A 24,433-nucleotide genomic window follows, 5' to 3' on the forward strand; every position below is an offset into this window, starting at 1 on the left:
AACTTAGTCATGACTAAGTCCTGCTGAAGTTAATGAGATTTGTTAATCCCATTAGTTAGTTATGACAAGTCAGTCATGACTAATTAATGGGACTAACAAGCCTCATTAACTTCAGTGGGGCTTAGTTGAGACTGAGCACCACTGAAAATTAATGAGACAAGTTAGCCATGACTAACGTAGCTCACTGATTTCAATAGTACTCAGTCATGACTAACTAGCCTGGATGTTGCCCACTGCTATTAAACCAAGTTAGCAGGATACAACAATCCAGATGGATATGCCCGCCTTCTGAACCTTCATATTCTACTGTGTCATTACCAATTATTTTTACAAACTAATATGAAGTGAAAATTTCATACATTAAGGTGATGATTCTGTGCCCACTAACACTGTTGTAGCCCCATTAACTGGGATGGAATTATAAAGCTAGTAGCAGGGCTAACCTACGATTTCTGTCACCCAAACACACAGAGGATGTTGGTATACAGCTTCCCAACTACCTGCTCCTTCACTGTTACCTCTAAAGAAAACTGCTGCTCTAACTGGCCACTTGGACTGCCTGTCTAGCAGGTACTAAGTCACTTCACAATTTAAAAAAAAAAAAGGTAGAGAGTTCTAAATGTTGGCATGAACTGACTATAAAAGCATTGTAAAAATGAGCAAGGTATAGTGTGAGGAAGGCATATTTAGGAATATTGTACTGAAGAAAGGATACTTACAAGAAATTCGTCTCTAATAAAATACTTGGCCCTTGTAACTCTAGGATCCTCACCAGGTTCCAGTATTGCTGTTCAATTTTAAAAGAACAGAATTATCTTAAAACAGGAATGTAATGATTTATGCACAATCACAAGTATTTTGCTTAAATGCAAGAAAAAATAGTTTGGAGTGCTACAATGTTCTTCATTACAAGGCATTAAGAGTTCTATTTTGATTTGATAAAACATGCACCTGCTCTGAACTGCAACCTTTATGACTGGAGGTGAAAAGGAGTTGCATCAGAGAAATGTGAATGAAATGAAATGTCAAGTAATGTTGTATATCAAGGAGAGAAAAGAGATTCTGCACACACTTACTTTAAAAAAAAGAAGATAAAAATCTTCAGGACAAAACTAATCCCCAATGGAGTATATTCCTTCTTTCTTCTCTCCCCTCCCCATCTATTAGATACCGGACTAACATACTCTGCTTTTTTCTTTTCATAAAAATGGAGGTGTGCAGAATGTTAAGTTTCTTACCATCCTCTGGTGTGGTGTAGCGAGCAAATTCTGGAAAGTAGTCTTCAATTTTAGATTTCCCTGCCAAAACCTTCTCTGCTAGCAGATCCTGTTTGTTCAGGAAAAGAATTACTGATATGGTCCGTAGCCACCTACACAAAATAGAATCCAAAATGCTGTTAAACATGTGGCAAAGTAAACTGACATAAAACAATATGCTCTGAATGCTGCAGACAACATTCATGCAAGAAGAGATGCCCTTCTTGTATCTCTTAAATACTTCTCACTAGTATATATATATATTTATTTTGCTAGACTGATGTATAGTCTCCTCTCTTGTATTTGAGTTAACATTGTTTCAGTATACTTTTATTGTGGCAAAACAACATCATGTAGAGTTTTTCATGATGGACAAGATTGATCAAATGTGAAGGATGGACCTGTTGTTCCAGATACTCTTGAAGAGGTTTAATGCTTCTTGAAGCCGATTGGTCTGATTGTCCTCTCGTATAACCATGTTGTAGCTACTGCTGGCCACCACAAATATGATAGCAGTCACATCTAAAACACAAAACAGATAACAAAGCAAGAAGTAAGACTCAAGAACCTTCTGTGTGGTCTTAATCTGGTTACCTTTGGCTCTCCAAGGAGAAAACAAGACAGGAGAACTGGAAAAATCAAGACTCTGAGGAAGTCAAGGTGGTAAAAATGCAGTTCTAATGAAACGGGGCCAAGGTAGGTGTGCCTTTATCTTCAAGCATACACACTCATAGCAAACTCAAACTTCAAATTACACATCCTTTTCTGTCAAATTATTGCCAAAATAGCAGTACTTGGAGAAAACAGTAGAAAAAGAAATGGTAAAGAATGGAGAGAAACAGATGAAGCTGATAGATGCTGTAAAGTAATGACTGCTGTTCCTTGTATTTCATCCAATACCTCACCAGGACATTGTGCCTTTCTTGGAAGACACAAGGCCTGCTCAGGCATTCAGAGAACATGCTGGCAGGACTGGAAGCAGGTAAGCCCCCAGCCTCTCACATACTGCATATGTGAAAGGAAGTGTTGCAAAGGTGGGCAGTTGCACAACGGTGTAAAATAGTGTGTGAGCCCTTGCACTGCGCTACTGGCATTGTTTCTAATGGAAGTCGTGCTGCAAAAGTGCCTGTCTACTGTTTTAAGTTGTTGCACAGCTGCCCACCTCCACAAAGCCACCAGGGTTGCTCTTCACACATGCAACTGATGCAGCAGATTAGAAACGACATTGTGTGAAATGCCCGCCAGTGACTAAAGAGTTATACAAGTTACAAGTATTCTAGGAAATACTACTAGCAGTTTGTCTATGACCCAATACCATGCCCATTCTGAACTGTACTGCATTTTTGCAGTGCTCATGGCACAGTGGAAGTGCTTCACAGCGTAGAGGCAAAGAAGGTATTCATCATATTCAGTGTTCTTTAGTGCTAGCAATCACTGGAACAAACATTTCTCAAATTCTCTCTTGGCTATTGCTACCACTCTTCTTGGTGATATCTTAATTTTTTTTCTTCAGTTACTCTGATAGTGTGTATCAACTTGATAGTGTATATCAAGCCCATGACACAGGCTTGTGACACTCTGTTCTCACTGCGCAGGCAGTTCTCAGAGGCCGCAGCAGCTGCTCCGCCCGCCAGCCTGGGTGGTGGTGGGGGAGAGGCCTGCTCGCCTCACCCCTGAACCTGGCAGCTAGAATATTGGCAGTTCGTGGCGGGGAGGAGGGCTCATGGTGGTGACAGGAGCCCCCCTTGGCCACTGGAGGCCCCGCTGGGCCCCAAGGTCCGGGGGTAAGAGCGCCTCTGGGCAGTGATGTAGACATACTCTCAGTGATGACAAGTTTCAGCTAACAGCTATACAATATTCATTTATATTCATTTACGAAACACAGAAACAGTTGTAGCAAATATATATATACAGGTGAAACTCGAAAAATTAGAATATCGTGCAAAAGTTCATTAATTTCAGTAATGCAAATTAAAAGGTGAAACTGATATATGAGATAGACGCATTACATGCAAAGCGAGATATGTCAAGCCTTCATTTGTTGTAATTGTGATGATCATGGCATACAGCTCATGAGAACCCCAAATCCACAATCCCAGAAAATTAGAATATTACATGAAACAAATAAAACAAGGATTGTAAATAGAACAATATCGGACCTCTGAAAAGTATAAGCATGCATATGTATTCAGTACTTGGTTTGGGCCCCTTTTGCAGCAATTACTGCCTCAATGCGGCATGGCATGGATGCTATCAGCCTGTGGCACTGCTAAGGAGTTATGGAAGACCAGGATGCTTCAATAGCGGCCTTCAGCTCTTCTGCATTGTTTGGTCTCATGTCTCTCATCCTTTTCTTGGCAATGCCCCATAGATTCTCTATGGGGTTCAGGTCATAAGAACATAAGAACAGCCCTGCTGGATCAGGCTCAAGGCCCATCTAGTCCAGCATCCTGTTTCACACAGTGGCCCACCAGATGCCGCTGGAAGCCACAGGCAGGAGTTGAGGGCATGCCCTCTCTCCTGCCATTGCTCCCCTGTAACTGGTACTCAGAGGCACACCCTTGAGGCTGGAGGTGGCCCACAGCCCTCTGACTAGTAGCCATTGATAGACCTCTCCTCCATGAAGTCATCCAAACCCCTCTTAAAGCCATCCAGGTTGTTGGCCGTTACCACATCCTGTGGCAGAGAGTTCCACAAGTGGATCACACGTTGTGTGAAAAAGTACTTCCGTTTGTTGGTCCTAGACCTCCTGGCAATCAATTTCATGGAGTGACCCCTGGTTCTAGTGTTGTGTGAGAGGGAAAAGAATCTCTCTCTCTCCACTTTCTCTACGCCATGCATGATTTTATAGACCTCTATCATGTCTCCCTGCAGTCGTCTTTTTTCTAAACTAAAAAGCCCCAGGTGTTGTAGTCTTGCCTCGTAAGAAAGGTGCTCTAGGCCCCTGATCATCTTGGTTGCCCTCTTCTGTACCTTCTCCAGTTCAACAATGTCCTTTTTAAGATGTGGTGACCAGAATTGTACGCAGTACTCCAAGTGTGGTCACACCATAGTTTTGTATAAGGGCATTATAATGTTAGCCGTTTTATTTTCAATCCCCTTCCTAATGATCCCTAGCATAGAATTTGCCTTTTTCACAGCTGCCGCACATTGAATAGACACTTTCAACGAGCTGTCAACCACAACCCCAAGATCCCTTTCCTGGTCCGTCACCGACAGCTCAGATCCCATCAGCATATACTTGAAGTTGGGGTTTTTCGTCCCAATGTGCATCACTTTACACTTGCTAACATTGAACCGCATTTGCCATTTTGTTGCCCACTCCCCCAGTTTGGAGAGATCCTTTTGGAGCTGCTCACAATCCGTTTTGGATTTCACTACCCGGAAGAGTTTGGTATCATCTGCAAATTTGGCCACATCGCTGCTTACCCCTGCTTCTAGATCATTTATGAATAAATTAAAAAGCACCGGTCCCAATACAGATCCCTGGCGGACCCCACTTCTTACTTCCCTCCATTGTGAAAACTCTCCATTTATACCTACCCTCTGTTTTCTGTCTTTCAACCAGTTAGCAATCCACACATGTACTTGTCCCTTTATTCCATGACAGCTAAGTTTCCTCAGGAGTCTTTGATGAGGAACTTTGTCAAACGCTTTTTGGATGTCCAGGTAGACTATGTCAACTGGATCACCTTTATCCACATACTTGTTGACACTCTCAAAGAAGTACAAAAGGTTGGTGAGGCAAGATTTATCTTTGCAGAAGCCATGCTGGCTCACTCCCAGCAGGGCCTGTTCTTCTAGGTGCTTTACAATTTTATCCTTGAGGATACTTTCCATCAATTTGCCTGGAACGGACGTTAGGCTAACCGGCCTGTAATTTCCCGGATCGCCCCTGGATCCCTTTTTGAAAATCGGTGTTACATTTGCTACTCTCCAGTCCTCTGGTGCAGAGCCCGATTTCAGGGATAAGTTAAATATTTTAGCAAGGAGGTAGGCAATTTCACATTTGAGTTCTTTGAGGACTCTTGGATGGATGCCATCCGGCCCTGGTGATTTGTTAGCTTTCAGTTTTTCCAGACAGTTTAGAACATCATCCCTTGTCACTTCTATCAGACTCAGCTCTCTAGCCTCCATCCCTAAAAAGCCTGGTTCAGGAACACGTATATGCTCAGTATCCTCTGCCGTGAAGACAGACGCAAAGAACTCATTCAGTTTCTCTGCAACCTCCATATCCTCCTTAATAATCCCTTTCACTCCCTCATTGTCTAATGGCCCAACCGCCTCCCTGGCAGGTTTCCTGCTTCTGATGTACTGAAAGAAGTTTTTGTTATTCCCCTTGATACTTTTGGCTAAATGTTCCTCAAACTCTCTTTTTGCCTTCCTTATTGTCACCTTGCATTTCTTTTGCCAGAGTTTGTGTTCCTTTCTGTTCTTTTCGTTTGGACAGGCCTTCCAATTTCGGAAGGAAGTCTTCTTCCCTTTTATGGCTTCCTTGACGGTACCTGTTAGCCATGCTGGCATCCTCCTGGACTTAGTGGTACCTTTCCTCCTTTTGGGTATACAATCTAACTGGGCTTTTAGTATTGTGGTTTTGAGTAAACGCCATGCACTCTGGAGCGAAGTGACTCTCCTGATTTTCCCCCTCAGCTTTCTTTTCACCATACTCCTCATTTTGGAGAAGTTTCCTCTTTTGAAATTTAAAATGTCTGTGTTTGACATCCTTGGTGATTCTCTCCCCGCATGTATGCTGAATTTGATGGCACTGTGGTCACTGTTCCCTAAAGGGTCGATGACACTGACATAGTGCACCAGGTCTTGGGTGTCACTCAGAATTAGATCCAAGGTCGCCTTCTCTCTGGTCGGTTCCATGACCAACTGTTCTAAGGCACAGTCATTTAGCGTATCTAGAAATTTGACCTCTTTGTCCTGACTTGAATGTGAATTTACCCAGTCTATGTGTGGGTAGTTGAAATCACCCATAATTACAGCCCTGCCTTTCCTTGATGCCTCCCTGATTTCCTCCTGCAACTCCCAGTCACTGTTGGCATTTTGATCCGGAGGGCGATAGCATGTCCCCAGTAGCACGATTCCTTTCCGGCCTTGTATAGTCACCCACAGGGTTTCTGTGGAGGACTCCAGTCCACCTAGGTTTTCTAGCTTGTTAGATTCTTTCCCTTCTGTAACATACAGTGCTACCCCTCCTCCAAGGCGCCCCTCCCTGTCCTTCCTATAGAGTTTATACCCAGGGATAACAGTGTCCCACCGGTTCTCACTGTTCCACCATGTTCTGTTATGCCCACTATGTCTATTTCTGCATTAGCAACCAAGCACTCCAGCTCACCCATCTTGGCTCGGAGGCTTCTGGCATTGGCATACAAGCACCTATACACTGAATCTTTCCCCTGATGTATGCTATTCCTTTGACTCTTTGACCTGCTGGCACAGCCTCCCGTCTGCTCTTTATGCAGTTCTGCTCCGTCCCCATCTGTTTTATTTGAACTCTTTGCAGCCTCACACTTTAAAGGATGGCTTTTGCCAAACGGGATACTGCCCAGCTCCCATCGGCTGTTCCCCAGGTGTCATTTTAAAAGCTGCTCTGCAACCTTTTTGATTTTAAGTGCCAGCAGTCTGGTTCCATCTTGGTTCAAGTGCAGCCCATCCCTTTTGTACAGGCCTTGCTTGCCCCAAAATGTGTCCCAGTGCCTAACAAATCTAAAGCCCTCCTCCCGGCACCAACGTCTCATCCACGCATTGAAACCCCTCAGCTCTGCCTGTCTCACTGTACTTGCGCGTGGAACAGGTAGCATTTCTGAGAATGCTACCTTAGGGGTCCTGGATTTCAAAATGCTACCTATCAGCCTAAATTTGGCTTCCAGGACCTCCTGACTGCATTTCCTCACATCGTTGGTGCCGACGTGCACCACGACAGCTGTCTCCTCCCCAGCACTGCCTAGGAGCCTGTCTAGACGCTGCGTAATGTCTGCAACCTTCGCACCAGGCAGGCAAGTCACTGTGCGGTCAACACGCGGGTCACAAACCCATCTCTTTATCCCCCTAATGATCGAATCACCAACTACAAGGAGGCCCCCACCCCCCAGAGGAGTATCCCCTGTGCGAGAGGATTTGGGCTCATCATCCATGGAAGGGGTCCCTTCTAAAGGAGCATTTCCCTCTTCCTCAGACCGATGTCCTCCTCGCCCAAGACCTTCATTCTCCCTGACAGCAGAGGAGCTACCAGCCCTGGAGTGGGCTGCCTCTATCACATCCCTGAAGGTCTCATCCACATGCCTCTCTGTCTCCCTGAGCTTCTCCAGATCCGCCACCTTGGTCTCGAGGGAACGGATTTGTTCCCTGAGAGCCAGGAGCTCCTTGCACCGAGCACACACCCATGACTTCTGCCCATGGGGCAAATAGTCGTACATGTGGCACTCTGTGCAATACACTGGGAAGTGCCCCTTCCCCTGCTGACCTTCTATCTTCATACTGTTTTAGTTGGCTGTTTACAGTATTTAGGGAGCTTATTGTCCGTTTATGAGACAGTTTATTAGGATAGGTCTCAGCTGTAATGGTCAGCTATTTAACTGTCCAAACAGCCTTTCCCAAGAATAGGAGGGATACGAGGGAGAGACATGTACTTACGTTCTCTTCTCCACCAGGCTCCTTGTGATCCTTGTGATCGCGGGGGCTTGTTCCAGGCTCCCCCGCACACTTCCCGCTAAACTCCTGCAAAACTCCTATGTCCTGTTTGCTATGCTCTGTTCGCTATGCTCTCGGGCCTACACCTCATATGTAGAGTAGGCTTCCAACTGTCACACAGGATGGGAGTCAAAGGAAGGAACGTGGGGCCCCTCCCAGCCCTAGTTGACTCCACCCCCACTACTAAGTAACACTGCCTTTAGGTAACCCTAAGAACTCCTAGCCCTGTTATATGTTAACCCTAACAAGTAACCCTAACAAGTAACACACAGAGAGATAGAGAGACTAAGACCTACCCCTTAGAGAGAAGCAGCCCCTGCTAAACTCCCCTCTTGGTTTGTTTGAAGTGGAAAAGGCTAGATGTTTAGAAGGGCTTGCTCAGCTTCTCAGCTGTGTCAGGCGAGTTTGCTGGCCAATCAAGCACAGTAATCCCATGGTCATGGAACCAGGTTTTGGTACTTTTGGCAGTGTGGGCAGGTGCCAAGTCCTGCTGGAAAATGAAGTCAGCATCCCCATACAGCTTGTCTGCGGAAGGAAGCATGAAGTGCTCCAAAATCTCCTGATAGACGGCTGCGTTGACCCTGGACTTAATGAAGCACAGTGGACCAACACCAGCAGATGATATGGCTCCCCAAATCAACACAGACTGTGGAAACTTCACACTGGACTTCAAGCATCTTGCATTGTGTGCCTCTCCATTCTTCCTCCAGACTCTGGGTCCTTGGTTTCCAAATTAGATGCAAAAGTTGCTCTCATCAGAAAAGAGGACTTTGGACCACTGAGCAACAGACCAGTTCTTTTTTTCTTGAGCCCAGGTAAGACGCTTCTGATGTTGTTTGTTGTTCAGGAGCGGCTTGACAAGAGGAATACGACGTTTGAAGCCCATGTCCAGGATCCGTCTGTGTGTGGTGGCTCTTGATGCACTAACTCCAGCCTCAGTCCACTCCTTGTGAAAGTCCCCAACACTTTTGAATGGCCTTTTCCTGACAATCCTCTCCAGGCTGCGGTCATCCCTGCTGCTTGTGCACCTTTTTCTTCCACACTTTCCCCTTCCACATAACTTTCTATTAATGTGCTTTGATACAGCACTTTGGGAACATCCAACTTCTTTTGCAATTACCTTTTGAGGCTTTCCCTCCTTATGGAGGGTGTCAATGATGGTTTTCTGCACAACTGTCAAGTCAGCAGTCTTTCCCATGATTGTGATTCCTAATGAACCAGACTGAGAGACCATTTAAAGGCCCAGGAACCCTTTGCAGGTGTTATGGATTGATTAGCTGATTGGAGTGGGACACCTGGAGCCTAGACTGTTGAACCTTTTCACAATATTCTAATTTTCTGGGATTGTGGATTTGGGGTTCTCATGAGCTGTACGCCATGATCATCACAATTATAACAAATGAAGGCTTGACTTATCTCGCTTTGCATGTAATGCGTCTATCTCATATATCAGTTTCACCTTTTAATTTGCATTACTGAAATTAATGAACTTTTGCACGATATTCTAATTTTTCGAGTTTCACACACACACACACACACACACACACACACACACACACATATGAAAATACAAAATATTTACTATGCTGCTGGTTTATCACATTCTTCGTCTTACCATTAAAACACTGGATCCATTTTCGGCGTTCATCTCGCTGCCCACCAACATCAAACATACTAGAAAGGAAAATAAAAATGTGATACACTAATTAGAGCTTGTTTTTAACTTCTAGAGACCTTACAGATGGTGGTTGGTTGAAACCAGATGAGAACCGATTGTTACAGAGGATTTCCCAGGGCATTAATATGATATCGTGGCTTATATGTGCTACTTCCATAACCACAACCCAGTTTCCTCATTGCTCAGATATTGTGACTCCAAAATCCTAGTTGCAATAACTTGTGTTTGTGTGTATTCTTTTTTTTTTAATGTGTTGTGGTTTGATGCATTTTATGTGTTTTTATTGGATGTTTTAATGTGTTGTGAGCTGCCTAGAGAACAATTTATTATGGGGTGGCCAACAAATAAAAATTATTATTATTATTCATTTAAAATAAAATAGTTACAATGTACAACTAAATTAATGAGCAATGAGGGTGGCAAAGTTCATTACTCTTCTTCCCCCCTCCACATGGCCCTTCTTTCCTCAGTATGATCACTTGGTGTTTTGTAAAAAATAGAAAAGGGGAAAAAAAGAAATAAAAAACCCACAGTGCTTGTTCACTGTTTTTAAATCAAACTTCCCCATGAGCCAATTCAAAATCAATTGTAGTAGTAGTGCTTAAATAAAAAGAATAGAAGAAATCAGCCTCTCCCCTTGAGGGGTATGATCCTCCTACAATAAGATGACTCCATCCATCATAGTTAATATGCAATAGCACTTTTTACTGACACGTAATAATTACAAACACATGAGAAATATGGTTGTATAAAATGGCTCTTTGTATAGTTTAACTTCCAACTGGATTTAAGTATCACTTTTGGCAATACTTACTGAAAGTTTACTTTGTCCACCTGAAACTTGGTTTCAAATATTCCTGATGTCAGAACTCTGCATCTAAGAAGGTCCTAAAAAAGAAAACAAGAGCAGTTATCGAGAGATTTTTCTTCTTTAACAAAAACCTGCTAGGCTTGAAAGGAACATGATATTTAGGGATCGATGGGGCCTCTCTCAAAGAAGGGAGCAAGCTGCATTAGTGAAGCATTAGTTAACCATTAGGATGCATATGTCGGAGAATGATGTATTGTATTAGTAGAGAATGAAGGGGGAAATGGAACTGAAATGGTATCGCGCACACATACTTGTAACTTTACATTTCTCAGCATGTTACTTACTGGTTAAAACCACACAGAAACTGACTATATATTACACATAGGTATTATTCATTCATTCAATTTCTATACCACCCTTCCAAAAATGGCTCAGGGCGGTTTACACAGAGAAATAATAAATAAATAAGATGGATCTTATGCAAGAAACTGAAACTTGCAGCAAGATAGCAGATATTTTCACAAAGTGTCAACTCACTTAAACACAATTTACTCACCTGATCAGAAGGTGTGTATTCATTTTGCTTGACAATGTCAATCTTGTCTAGAAAACTGGAGGAAAAAATGTTTTCATTAGTAAATCTGCTCAACAGCAATAACTAAGCGCCAGTTCACACATCATGCAGAGCGTAAGTATATTTTTTTCAACCTCTGTTTGTTTGATTGTCCAAATCTATACCAGCAACAAACCTAGGTTTATTTCAGGCCATCATCAAACTAAAACCTGAGCTCTAGGTTTGAAGTTAATTTGTGAACCTCGGGTTTGTGCTTACCTCGGCTTTGTATGATGTCTGAACCGACCATTTAAGTTTAAAATGAGTTTGCTTCAGTAGTACCACCCACTCAGGACCATAATGCAAAAAGATACAAGCCTAGAGCAGCTGGGAAACAAAGCCACTCTAGGCAGCAAGTGTTTAACTGTTGCTAGTTTCAAACTCCACTTCCTTACCATCTGCCTAGTTAAAGATGACATCACATCTATATTCCCAGCTAGCAACCCAGCCTTGCAACTTTTCAAAATATTTTTAATTTATCTTGCTGAACACACATCCAAATGAATGCAAAATAATCAAAAGCATTTAGCCTTTGAAACAAAACATAACAGAAGGCACAGAAGAGGTTAACAAAGAAACTAATCAGAGATCTTAAAAAAAAACCCAACCTAAATCTACATACTCTGAGCAGGATCCAGACTTATTCTGTATGAGGGGAAGGATATTTTACTAACACAATGGGAGGGTGGCAATTGTCACCTATCCCCCCTTTCCTCTGCTGCCTCCAATGCCTCTGAAAATATGTTTCTGAGGGCTGAGGGACCCTATTTGTTAGGAGGATATTGATAGAGAAGTATGAAGGGAGCCAGAGATGGCTCCTTTCCCACTGCATGAGTGAAACAAGCTTTCCCTCATGCAGAATTAGTCTGGATCCTGCTCATGGTTTTTAAAGGGTTGGGGCCAGTGTTCCCTCTAAGGCAGGCCTGCACAACTTAGGCCCCCCAGCTGTTTTGGGACTACAACTCCCATAATCCCCAGCCACAGTGGCCAATAGCCAGGGATTATGGAAGTTGTAGGCCAACATCTGCAGGAGGGCCCAAGTAGAGCAGGCCTGCTCTAAGGCGTGTGCATGTGTGCATGCTCACATGTTTTTTGATGTCCATTCAGTCAATTTTAGATCCCGCTCAGGCTGAATCAGGAAGGCCCCGTTCTGAATGCACGTGCACACAGACAATACTGCTGCCCAGAACAAAACTCATTCTGCACACAGATGAAAAAAAATTAGAGAGAACACTGGTTGCGGCATGGGAATACAGCAAATGCCTGAGACAAACTTATCGGGGGTGTTTACTTGATTCCTAGGGTAGAATGGGGAGGAGGTTGTTTAAAAATGGCTACTCAGTAGTTTAACTGGTGAAATATGCTCTGTAAAGTAGTGGGTGTGATATTGTTAATTATGCTTGGTAACTGTGTTATCTAGGATGGATAGTAGCTTCTGTGTTCCCAAAGGAGCTCCTACTGGAAGCCCTCAACTCCTGCCTGTAGGCTTCCAGCGGCATCTGGTGGGCCACTGTGTGAAACAGGATGCTGGACTTGATGGGCCTTGGGCCCGATCCAGCAGGGCTGTTCTTATGTTCTTTCTAATCAGAACAAATAGTAAAAAAAATAGTAGGCGGTTGTAGAGCAGGGCAAATTAGGATGGGACGGAATCTGGGCATCGCTTGAGAGGCCAGGAGAGGGGTTAGGAACCAGATACAGGAAACAAACCAAGTTTTGGCAATAGTCTGTGGCACTAATTCTAGTTTGTTAGATAAGATTAAATTAAAATAAACCGTGGCTACATGTAATGTGTGGTCACACCAGAAGTTATTTATAGTTTAAATTACTGCACTTTCAGGCACTGCTTATTGAGGTTTTTATCAAATATTTTTATTCTCAATTGCATATATTGCATATTTTGATTGTTTTATATGCTAAGAAAACACACACGTTAAATAATGTAAGCTTATCAAAGTTATAGGAAAATGTATCTATCATAGTTATCCAGCAGAGGGCAAACACACAGCTCGATATAGAGAACTGTACTGGAATAGTCACAAGAATGGATTATTAGAACTATAAATGAAGCCAAACTGCAACATTACCATCATATAAATAGAGATATTAAGGCCTCACTCAAGTATAAAAAACTTAAAGAGTACTTCCACATAACAGAAAGCTGAAATTTGATATGTACACAGTCTGAGACAACTAAATTACTTTTAAAAAAGAAGTAGCAGTTTGAAAATTAATTCAAGCATATCCCGAAAGAGAACTCTGACACTAGTTGAAGGCAGAAAGGTATTTATGTAATCTGAAACATCTTGATTACTAGAAAAGTCTGAAAAGTGGATAGTTGAACAGACAACAGTCAAAACTCAGGGAATGACAAGCAGTTAGGGCTGCATAGTTTTTTTGGTGGGGGGGGGGGGAGGAGGGAAGAAAATGACCTAGGCAGGAACATGATACAGGATTTACTAAATGAGAAATTTAGATATATTGTCACTAATTAATTTTAAAAAGCATGTGGACTCTGGTCATTTGCTGATAGATAGACAGCATCTTTGTCTTAAACTAAAGGTAATAATACTTCACATATTGTGCAGTTACCCTATGGACCTTATTGTCACATGCTATTGTGATAACCACCAGTAACATCCATTGCTTTCAGATATGATTAGGAGGGAATACTGTATACAAGTCCACAGCTTGTATACAGTACATAGCAGAACCACAACCTCGGATTTCCGAGACAGCATACAGAGCAACTTCAGGGAAACCCCTCTGTGGGATTTTGGCCATTGTCAGCAGAAAGAATACTGTGAGGGGAAGTCCCACCTGACTAACCTAGCAGAGCAATTTTTAGGTTTCTTACTTCGCCTGTCAATCTATTCTGCTGGTTCCAAAAACAAAACAGATTCTTGAATAAATGAGCTGAAAATAAGGCAGAAAGGTTGAAACTATAATGAACTCAAATGGAAGCAGAATTGCATTAAAATTATGACCCTGATTTCATTTCAGAGCTAGGAAAAGATAGCATTTTTATTGGCTGCCAATTCATTTAGCAAAATAGATGGGAGCAAATTAAGAACTCGGACTGTACATGAGCCACTCAAGTTAACTAAAAGAGTTAAAGCAGAGCAAGGTTACTTTAATTGGAATTCCTGTTCTGTATTTTGATGCAGTATACATCAAAATGTATCTAAATGCTAAAGACATCTCACAACCCTTGAACTATTCATCCATCAAATACCCTCTTCAGATTCTACTACAGTAGTGATACATAAACTTTGAGGAGTGTGATATGGGAGGAGAGAAATGGGAGGAAAACTGGTCTTGTGGTAGCAAGCATGACTTGTCCTCTTTGCTAAGCAGGGTCTGTCTTGGTTTGTATTTGAATGGGAGACTAATGTGTGAGCACTGTAGGATATTCCTTTAGGGGATGGAGCCACTCTGCGAAGAGCACCTGCATGCTTGCATGCAGAAGGTTCCAGGTTCTTTTCCTGGGATCTCAGAAAGAGCTTAGAGAGACTCCTTCCCGTAATCTTGGAGAAGCTGCTGCCAGGCTGTGTAGACAATACTGAGCTAGATGGTTTGTAACTGCTTCAGTCATAAGGACTGTTTTGTACATCTGCAACACTATGTTTTCTGAGCAAGATTTCACGTATTGTCTTTGTTTTTTAAAGGTACCACACTGATATTTTTTGTAATTTAATGCGTCTAGCTGTGATCTCGAGATCTAGCTGTGATCTACAAATGTTGTAACAATACAAGTTGTTTCTTCTCACTTCACCACTCAACGTAGCTTTAAAATGTTTTCTAATCTTGACTGATCTGCATCTCCTGTCACGTAGGCTCCAGCTCTCCTTATTTACCAAGGACGGTCCCTATTTTCTGGAATCTGTCCCTATTTCTGCCTCTTGGGGATGCTTTGTTCAAGTGAGTTGCTAGAGCTGTTCGTCTAGGAATCTGCTCCTTCCCCAGATTTTCTAGAAATTAAACCCCCAAGTAGGTGTGTGGATGCATTGTGCCTCCCGACACACAGGTGCACTACACTAAGGCATTGTGCAGTACGCAGAATATAGCAGGTGGAGTTCAACCTTCAGCAATGCATAATTGTGGGGAGGAGCTTGGGCAGTAATCCCAAGGATGATAATGGGTTATTAAAACTGTATCCCCATTTTAATCGGCAGCACGTTGCCTCCTCTGTTTTAGTAATGTGCTTTGTCTGCACTTTACCATACTTTCCATTTGTAGGCATGCTTGTAGGCAGAATTGTCACCATACCTTCCTTCCAGGTTGCTTGGCTATGCCCCCTACATATTCACAGGCATGCCTCTATTTCCACTGGTGACATGTTGAAGGGTAGTGAGGAAGTTGCAGTCTCAACCATCCTGCTGCAGCCCTTTCGCCATCTCCAAGCTTAGCCTTGGGACATTCTGCAGCCCCCATGTGGAGGAGGTGTTACATTACAGACTACTCCACGATTCAGTGTGCCAGAAGGTTTTCCACACATGGCTTTATGCCTCGGGGTATCTGAGGAGCGAATCTACTTCGCAGCTGCTTCAAGGCAGTTTAATTTGGGGAACTGGACAGTTCACATAGCCCCGTTCCTCACCAAAAGATCTGCGATCTTTCTCCTCTGTGTGTTCTCACTGATTGCTCTGGGTTTTTTCTCCATTGCTTGCATGACTGGGCTGGGGGTGGGTGATGTTTGGAGAAGCTGGTGGCTCTCCTGGAGTCTCTCTGGCCAGGGGAGAGGGTTGCCTAGAGGGAGGGCATGCCCGGGACCCCCAGCAGCGAGGGAGGACGGTTGCAGAGGCTTCTCTGCTTCAACTCCCCCCCCCCACCCGCTGCTATTGCAGCTGCATCCCTGAGCGTCTTGCTCGGTGCGGGGAGTCAACCCCCAGCATCCTCCTGGTTGGTGTGCCCCAGTGGTGATTTTCGTCACTGCTGCTGCCACCGCAGAAAAACAAAACAGGCACACACTACGGGTGAAAGCGAAGAAGGGAAGACAGGCAGGCGGGACGGACGCAGGGAGGTCTTCACAGCCCAGAAGCGCTTTGCTCCCAAGGGCGAGCAGGGAAAGGGGTCATCCGGCGGCAGCGGGGCTGGCTCTGCTCCCCACAGCAGACCAGAGATCCGGGCAAGCAATTTTCTGATTCTCCATGGCAGGGGGAGGCTGCGAGGAGTATCAGCAGATACTCCAATTACATCAGAGACAGAGGAGAAGGTGAGAGAGCTTGACAGCTGGTTACGGAAGAACAGAGTTTCACCGATCTGCAACAACCCCCCAGCACTTGCAATTGCAAATCACTCAGAGCAGACCCTAACGTGAATTACTGCCAATGGCCAATCTCAAAAAAGCTCAGGTTTTTAAAGAAAAGCTGCTGCAAATGGAGGATTTTTTTTATCCTGGACATAATTTGGGCCAAGCTAGAGTGCGCAGTAATTTTTTTAACAGAAAGCTAGAGAAAAGCAGAGTCAGTTGTGTACTGGTCCCTGATAGCTCGCAGGGACTTTGGGGTTCATCCAGCTGATATGTGGAGTCGCAGCCTCCATTCAGGAGGGGATGTGGGCTAAATGCCATGTGTGAAAAACTTCCAGGCAGACTTTCCACTGACCATTTTCACCATGCAACTACAGCTCTCTTTTCCTCCCCAAAGTTTGCAGTGGCCTGATGAAAAGCACTCAGTCTTGTGTAGTGAGCTGCTCCACACAGAACTGCCTCCTATTTGACAACAGCCATTAGGCAGGTCAGTTTAAAGTGAGCTCCACAAGGCACCATAGTCTATGGAGCCCAGGGCAGCAGACCAAAGCAAGGAAAAATTCCAAGTTTGTTCCCCCCAAAACTCGGAGCAATGTGGAGAGGGACACCCTGGTAGCTCAAATCTGAACTACAGGGCAGTGAGCTGTGGATTGACACAAAGCTAATGCAGAACAACCCTGCCAACATTCTCTGGCACAAACATGCCTAAATCATGGTAAATGGTTGCAGTTTTGCCCTTTATGTTGAAATACTCCTACTGAAACTCACGGGACTAGTCTACAGTAAGGGCCTTGAGCATTCCAAATTTGTGGACTGGAGCAAACATCAGGATACACAGCAACAGTTTCGTCTTTGGCTAAAGTTACTTAAAAAGTTTAGGTCAAGGGGCTTTTGAGCTCAACTAATTTTAGAACAGCATAATTGTTCAAAAGCTGATGCTATCACAACATGAGCTTTTGAAAGTGTATACTGTAATTACAATTAGCCAGTCTCAACTTGACCCAGACATGAAATAATGAATAGGACAAATATTTATATACAGCAGGCCTGCTCGACATAGGACCCCCAGGTTTTTTTGGACTACAACTTCCATAGTCCCTAGCCACAGTGGCCAATAGCCAGGGATTATGGGGGTTGTAGGCCAATATCTGCAGGAGGGCCGGTTGAGCCGCTTTTCAAGAAAAGTTTCCAAAGCGGCTTACTAAATAAATAAATACATACACACATACATACATAACATGTCAAACAAGTAAGCACTTTAGATCTGAGGCTACTAGCTGACTTCCACACCTTGCTAGATATGAGATTTTGCTCAGAAAATATAGTATTGCAATTAAAAATTGTTTTATGATGTCTGAAGCAGTTACAACTGACCTTGGGATAAAAGATGAGGTGGAATGTAGCAAAAGGTATTTCCAAGTACATTAAAAGGAAGCAGGCACTGTCGTAGCTAATCTGGATACTTCAGTTAATGTGATCTGCATATCATTTTCATTAACTAAGAGATGGGGAGGGGATGCAAGACAAATGGTGCTTGGTTGGGACTGTTATATCGTATCGACAAAACTGAAATTTTGTATTCACAATACTGAAATTTTTCACTCAAGGAAAGAAAAGATAAGTAGGCTCACTGAAAGGATCTTGATTTACGGACTCTAAAGTCAGGACAGTGGAGAAGAAAATGGCATGCATGTGTCTGTGTCTATATATAAGCTATGACACAGTAAGTTTCTGATTCCAATCTCACCTCTGCCATGAACTTACTAGTTGGCACTTACTAGTTGGTAAGCCAGTTCCCGAGTCCCAGTCCCTCAAGATATTATTTAGTGCCTTACAAGAGTATTGTAAGGATTATAAAGTAAGACAGGTGAAACATTATGAAAGCACTGCACAAGTGCTATGCACATCTGTGCGTGCACATGTGAATACTCACATACCAATACATATTGGCATCCTTCTTTCCAATCAGTCAATGTTTCCTCCTTGGCTTTTGGAAGAACCACTCTACAACTGTAAGGGCTCAAGCTTTTCTTTGTTCTAAATGAAATATGAGATTCTTGGAATTCTAAGATCTTCAGTGGATGTTTGCTAGGGAGTTATGTACAGTTATGTCACCAGTATAAAGGAAAGCAAGTCCACAAGTGACAGAGGGGTGTGTGTGTGTGTTAAATGTGAGAAGATAACAAGTGGAAATTATAAACTTAACTTTGAAGTGCCTGAAATGTGATGATGAGGCAATTCACACATGTTTTTACACACGTGTGCAAAACCGGGCTAAGGGAGCCCAGCCTAGTAATGTACACGGACTGGTTCGCAGGCCACTCTACATAAAGGCTTGAGAACCAGTTCACCAGGGGGGCGGGGGGGGACGGTTCATGGTTCGATGCCGGGGGGATGGCTCTTTAAAGGCAGGGGAGGGTGCACTTACCCCTCCCGCCACTTCCCCCCCGCCAGTGCTCCTTTTTTTGAAAAGCATTTCAGGCAGCAGTGTACCTCCCGACCGCCCCTTCCCCCGTTCCTCACCAAAAGGCTTTCGGATGTGTGATTGTGTGTGCGCCACATGTGTGTGTCATATGTGTACATCAGATGTGCACACGCAATTGCTCATTCTGAAGCCTTTTGCTGAGGAATGGGGGAAGGAGCAGCAGGGTATGCTGCTGCCCCAAATGCTTTTCAAAAAAGGAGCACTGGCGGCGGGGGGGGGGGGGAGCGGCGGGAGGGGTAAGTGCACCCTCCCCCACCCTAAAAGAGCCACCCACCCTGGCTGCGAACCAGAACGCCGCAGTTCCATGAACACCACTAGCCCAGCCTGGTTTTGCATGCACGTGTGTACCGCTGGGATTGGGCCAATGCCGGTGGCAAACCCGCCTATGAAGCCTCCCTTTAAAATGAGGTTAAGGAAGTGAGTGCTCTCTTAACCTCATTTTTACTATTGTCTGTCAGTTGCAGCTGCAAGCAGCTAGCAGACTTGGGGAGGGGAGGGGAGATTCTTATAAATGCACTGTGCACTTCTTTAACATTTTTTATGTATGCAAACACGGTGGCTAGAATAGTATATGTGCAGAAATGGAAAGACACTAAATTGCCCTCAAAAGAAGACTGGTTAATAAAAATTTTGGAATATGCTGAGATGGCAAAGCTTACAGCACTTATAAGGGATGAAAATTTGGAATCTTTCAAAGAAGATTGGGTACCATTTTTACTTTACTTAAAGAACTATTTTTCTAATATGGACTTTTCAGCAGGGTTTGAAATATAGTAAACAGCAGGTTGGGTTGGGTAAAATCGAGTAGTAATGTGGAGTATCTAATGTTTTGAATTATTACAGCAATGGTTTATATGTATAGTTAACGTGAACTACGCAGATAGGTAAGCGGGAAGTCAATATTTACTTAATTAAATAAATGAATGTAATTTGAATGTAAAGCTATTGCAAAAGCGAATAAAAATTTAAAATGGGGGGGGGAGGAACTCTGGGGAGCGGGGTGACGCGTCCCGGCCCCCTGGCCCTCGGAGCTGCCAATGGCAGCCGGTGCTCATCTGGGTAGGTGATCCACCCTGTCCAGGGAAGGCGGAATAATCATCTGTGGAGAGGTAAGCTCTTTAGGGCTTCCTACCCTCAAACCCTTTAGCCCTTTCTCACTGCTTGTGAGAAATTCAGCCAAGAAACTAGCTGGGTGACTCTGGGCCAGTCACTTCTCTCTCAGCCTAACCTACTTCACAGGGTTGTTGTGAAAGAGAAACTCAAGTATGTAGTACACCACTCTGGGCTCCTTGGAGGAAGAGTGGGATATAAATGTAATCATCATCATCGTCATCATCATCCCAGTGGTAACTGGCACCCTAGGTGCAATTCCGAAACAACTTGAAGAGCACCTCAACACCATAGGGACCACAGAAATCACCATCAGCCAATTACAAAAAGCAACTTTACTGGGAACAGCCTATATTTTGCGACGATACCGTATTTTACGGACTATAAGACGCTACGGACTATAAGACGCACCTTAATTTTAATCCAGTTTTTCAGAGTTTTAACATATTAAACTGTTAAAACATATAAGACGCTCCTGAATTTTGGCGGATATTTTCCGAGGAAAAAAGTGAGTCTTATAGTCCATAAAATACGGTATCTATAATAACCAACAGTATTGATGATAAAATTCAGCCATCCCAGGTCCTTGGGAAGGACTCGATATCTGGATAAAAACAAACCAGTCAATAACACCTGTCTGACTGTGTAAACAAGAAATAATAATAATATCTAGTTCAAATGAAGGGAATGGGCACCACAGAAGTCATGCTAAGGTACAAATATAATTGCTGTTGGCCCCAGTTTTTCATACCATATTTAAGTTTCATTTTTACAGCAAGCACCCAGAATTGCTGTTCTTACTTAGCTCATAAATGTCACTGGTTTTTGGAGATGCTGGCAGTTAGAGAACAAGTGATTTCAAAAAAATTGAGTAGAAAAAAGCACAACTGTATTGCTGTTGTTTATGCAGACTATTTTTAGGCCTGTGATTTCCTTGAAAAACACCAGCTCCACTGGAGAAGCAGCACCAAAGCGCTCCACTGGAGATGGACTCCTATGGCTACATGCACACTAGGTAAAACAAGTTGGAATACCATAAACATTCCTTCTGCCCTGAAAAACAAGTCCCAACATTTGACAACGGCCAGCATTCAAGAACAAACACATATTCAGAGGAAAGGCTGTCATTGTGCCGAAGTTACCCAGCCAAACTCTTTCAACAGCAGCATTTGCGCTTAAAAAAAAAAAAAAGAGTACAAGTATGAAACTAGTGTTTAAACATGGAATACACACCAGAGCACTTTTTGCTGAGCAGTGGGAAGAGGAAAAAAAATGTCCCAAGCAGCAAAGGACATAAATGGCTGCAGAAGAGATGGGGAAGCAATATTCTTAGGGGCTCCAACAAAGCAGCACACTTTCCAAGAGGAGTGCTGCCAGGATCCCTCAATCTGCCGGTCCTAGTCCAGCACTCTAACCACTACACCACGCTGGCTCTCTAACACATGCTTTGCATGCATAAAAGCCCACAATCAGTTCCTGCCACCTCCAGGTAGAACTTGGAAAGACCCTTGTCTGAGACCTGAAAGAGCTGCTGCCAGTCAATACAGACAATACTGAACTAGAAGGACAGCCCTGCTGGATCAGACAAAAGGCCTATCTAGTCCAGCATCCTGTTTCTCACAGTGGCCCCCAAATGCCTCTGAGAAGCCCACTTTACGTGGTATTCAGAGGCATCTTGCTTCTGAGGCTGGAGGTGGCCTACGGCCACCTAACTAGTAGTCACTGAAAAGAACTAGTAGCCACTGATACCAAACTAGCAGCCATTGACCAATAGCATGACTCCGTATAAGGCTTATGTTCATATATGAAGGGAACTGGTGACAAAGCAGCACACTGGACTAAAACCATTTAAAATCAATTAAAATACTTAAACACAATTTAAAAACCTTGGAAAACCAGGCCAAACAAGTATGCTTTCAGGGCTGTCAAAGGCCAACAGCGAGCCTAAACTGCGGATATCTGCTGAGAATGCATTCCATATGCCAGGAGCAGCTATAGAGAAGGCCCAGTTTTGAGTTGCCACCAGACGTACCAGTGGTAACTGGAGACGGACATCTACAAATGATCTCAACGTGCAATGGGGATCACACAGAAGGCGGTACTCTCTAAGGTAGCCTGGACCCAAGCCATTCAGGGCTTTAAAGGTAATAACCAGCATTTTGTATTTTGCCTGGAAATATCGGCGGCCAGTGCAACCATTTTAAGACAGGCATAATATGGTCTCTCCAGGTTACCCCAAAGGCCAGTCTGGCAGCTGCATTTTGAATGAGCTGACGTTTCCAAACTACATACAAAGGCAGTCCCACATAGAGCACACTGCAATAGTCAAGCCTGGAGATTACCAGCTGATGCACCACTGTTTTGAGATCATTCTATTCAAAGGAATGGATGCAGCTGTCGAATCACTCGAAGTTGATGGAAAAGCACTCCTGGCCATAGCCTCCACCAGAGATACCAGGGTGAGGCCTGGATCCAAGAGTACTCCCAAAGTGTGTACCTATTCCTTCTGGGGGAATGTAACCCCATCCAGCACAGGAAGATGTAACTCATCCCTCAAATTCCAATCCCCCACAATGAGCACCACAATTTGTTATCCCTCATCCAGCCCATTGCTGCCCATAGGCAGGCATTTAGGAAGTTAATGCCATTTCCTGATGATGATGATGATGATGATGATAATAATAAGGAGAGATAGAATTGGGTGTCATCAGCATACTGATAACACCCTGCATCCATAACACCCAGTAGTTTCATGTAGATGTTAAAAAGCATTGGTGAGAGAATGGAGCCCTGAGGGACTCCATATATAATAGCTCCTGATTTGAGGAGCAACCACCACCAAGCTCCACCATATGCCTGAGAGGTTGTAGTGGAACCACTACAAAGCAGTGCCTCCTATTTCCAAATCCCCCAGGCGATCCAGAAGGATACCATGGCCGATGGTATTGAACGCTGCAGAGATCCAAAAGAACCAACAGAGTCACACTCCCTTAGTCAATTTCCTAGTAAAGGTCATCCATCAGGCCGACCAATGCAGACTCAACTGCATACCCTGCTCTAAAGCCAGTTTGAAATGGGTCTAGAGAATCGGTTTCTTCTAAAGCTGCCTGGAACTGGTTAGCCACCACTCTCTCAATCACCTTCCCCAACCACGGGAGATTAGAGACTGGCCTATAACTATCCATCACTCAGGATCTAGGAAAGGCTTCTTAAGAAGTGGTTTAATCATTGCCTCCTTCAAACAAGGAAGCATCCGACCCTCCCTCTGCAATGAGTTAATCATATTAACTAGGCCATCTCCAACAATTTCCCAGCTAGATAGAAGCAGCCAAGTTGGGCAAGGATCCAGAGAACAAGTTGTAGGCCGCACTGCCCCAAGCAGCTTCTCCACGTCCTAGGGCATCACAGTTGAAACTGATCCAATCTAATACTGCAAGAGGGATTGCTGGACACCATCTTAATAAACTCTGCAAATACAGTGAAGTCCAAGTCGGCCCAATACAAGAGATGTTGTCCGCAAATAACCCATTACAAGCATCACAGCAGAACAAATTCTCTGGGGACTGGTTTGAAATCGAAGGAGCATGAATCAAACTCCTCACAACTCAGGACAGCTCTGCTGAACGTGAACCTGCAAAAGCAACACGTGCTGACCAGAAGAGAGGTCTTTTGCCTCAAGTACCGCGTCCACATAAACCTTCAAATAGGCTCTATTCTGTGTCCTGTCAATTTCCAGCCGAGTTCTCCTCCACTTGTGTTCCAGTCGCCTACCTTGCTGCTTCAGACCCCACAACTCCTCTGTATACCAAGGGGCCACTTTTAAAGTTTTAAATTTTAAAATTGATCAGAAGGGATGCTTAGGAGCAATCGTATCTACTGCCCTGGTGAGTTCCCTATTCCAGGTTTCCCATGACAATGGGGAAACCACAGGATCCTTCACCCACGGAACACCCCCCTGAACCGAACAAAAGACCAAATTGAGTGTGTGGCCGGAACATGAATTGGTCCTGAAACTAGTTGGGATAAGCCTATAGTTTTCCCAACTCCTGAGCCACACCAGACAAGTCAGCCTCACTTGTCAGCACTAAAAGTCTGGGTGACTCCAACACCAACTCCGAGACCAGCTCCATCAGCTCAGTTAAGGAGTCAGTTGGGCAGCAGGGTGGACGGTACACCAACAGAATCCCCAATCTATCCTTAGTTCCCAGCCTCAGAAATACACACTCAATAGAAGTGGTATTCTGAGAGAAATTGTATTCTTATGGACCACAGTCACTCCACACTCCCCCATGCCTGCTCCACAACAGAATAGCCTGGTAGGAGAAGCTGAACCCAAACTGGTCTCAGTTATACAAGCTAGGTCAGCTCCCTCACCCATGATCAAGTCATGGATGATTTCAATCTTATTCTGAACCAACTTGGCATTGCAGAGGAGCAAGGCTAGGCTCTGTGGGCAGTTGGAACTGCTCCCCGAGGCCAGACAGGGCAGCCGGAAGTGGAAACAGTTTCTGAATTACTGCTTTCCCTTCCCCG

The 24,433-nt window shown here is 44.0% G+C and overlaps 1 protein-coding gene across 7 annotated transcripts in view; it reads right to left on the minus strand.

The window, feature by feature from the left end:
• The window catches only part of GNAS (GNAS complex locus), a 290,975-nt gene that overhangs the window by 3,591 nt on the left and 262,951 nt on the right, over window positions 1-24,433 (minus strand). For all 7 annotated transcript variants that reach the window (XM_053244154.1, XM_053244162.1, XM_053244156.1 and 4 more), the window contains 6 exons: window positions 11,001-11,055; window positions 10,448-10,521; window positions 9,571-9,629; window positions 1,658-1,778; window positions 1,239-1,369; window positions 720-787 (listed from right to left, as the gene is read on the minus strand). In XM_053244154.1, the coding sequence (XP_053100129.1) occupies window positions 720-787; window positions 1,239-1,369; window positions 1,658-1,778; window positions 9,571-9,629; window positions 10,448-10,521; window positions 11,001-11,055 (508 nt within the window). The remainder of the gene's footprint in view (window positions 1-719; window positions 788-1,238; window positions 1,370-1,657; window positions 1,779-9,570; window positions 9,630-10,447; window positions 10,522-11,000; window positions 11,056-24,433) is intronic.

Source organism: Hemicordylus capensis, chromosome 4 (genome assembly GCF_027244095.1).
Source record: "Hemicordylus capensis ecotype Gifberg chromosome 4, rHemCap1.1.pri, whole genome shotgun sequence".
Taxonomy (NCBI): domain Eukaryota; kingdom Metazoa; phylum Chordata; class Lepidosauria; order Squamata; family Cordylidae; genus Hemicordylus; species Hemicordylus capensis.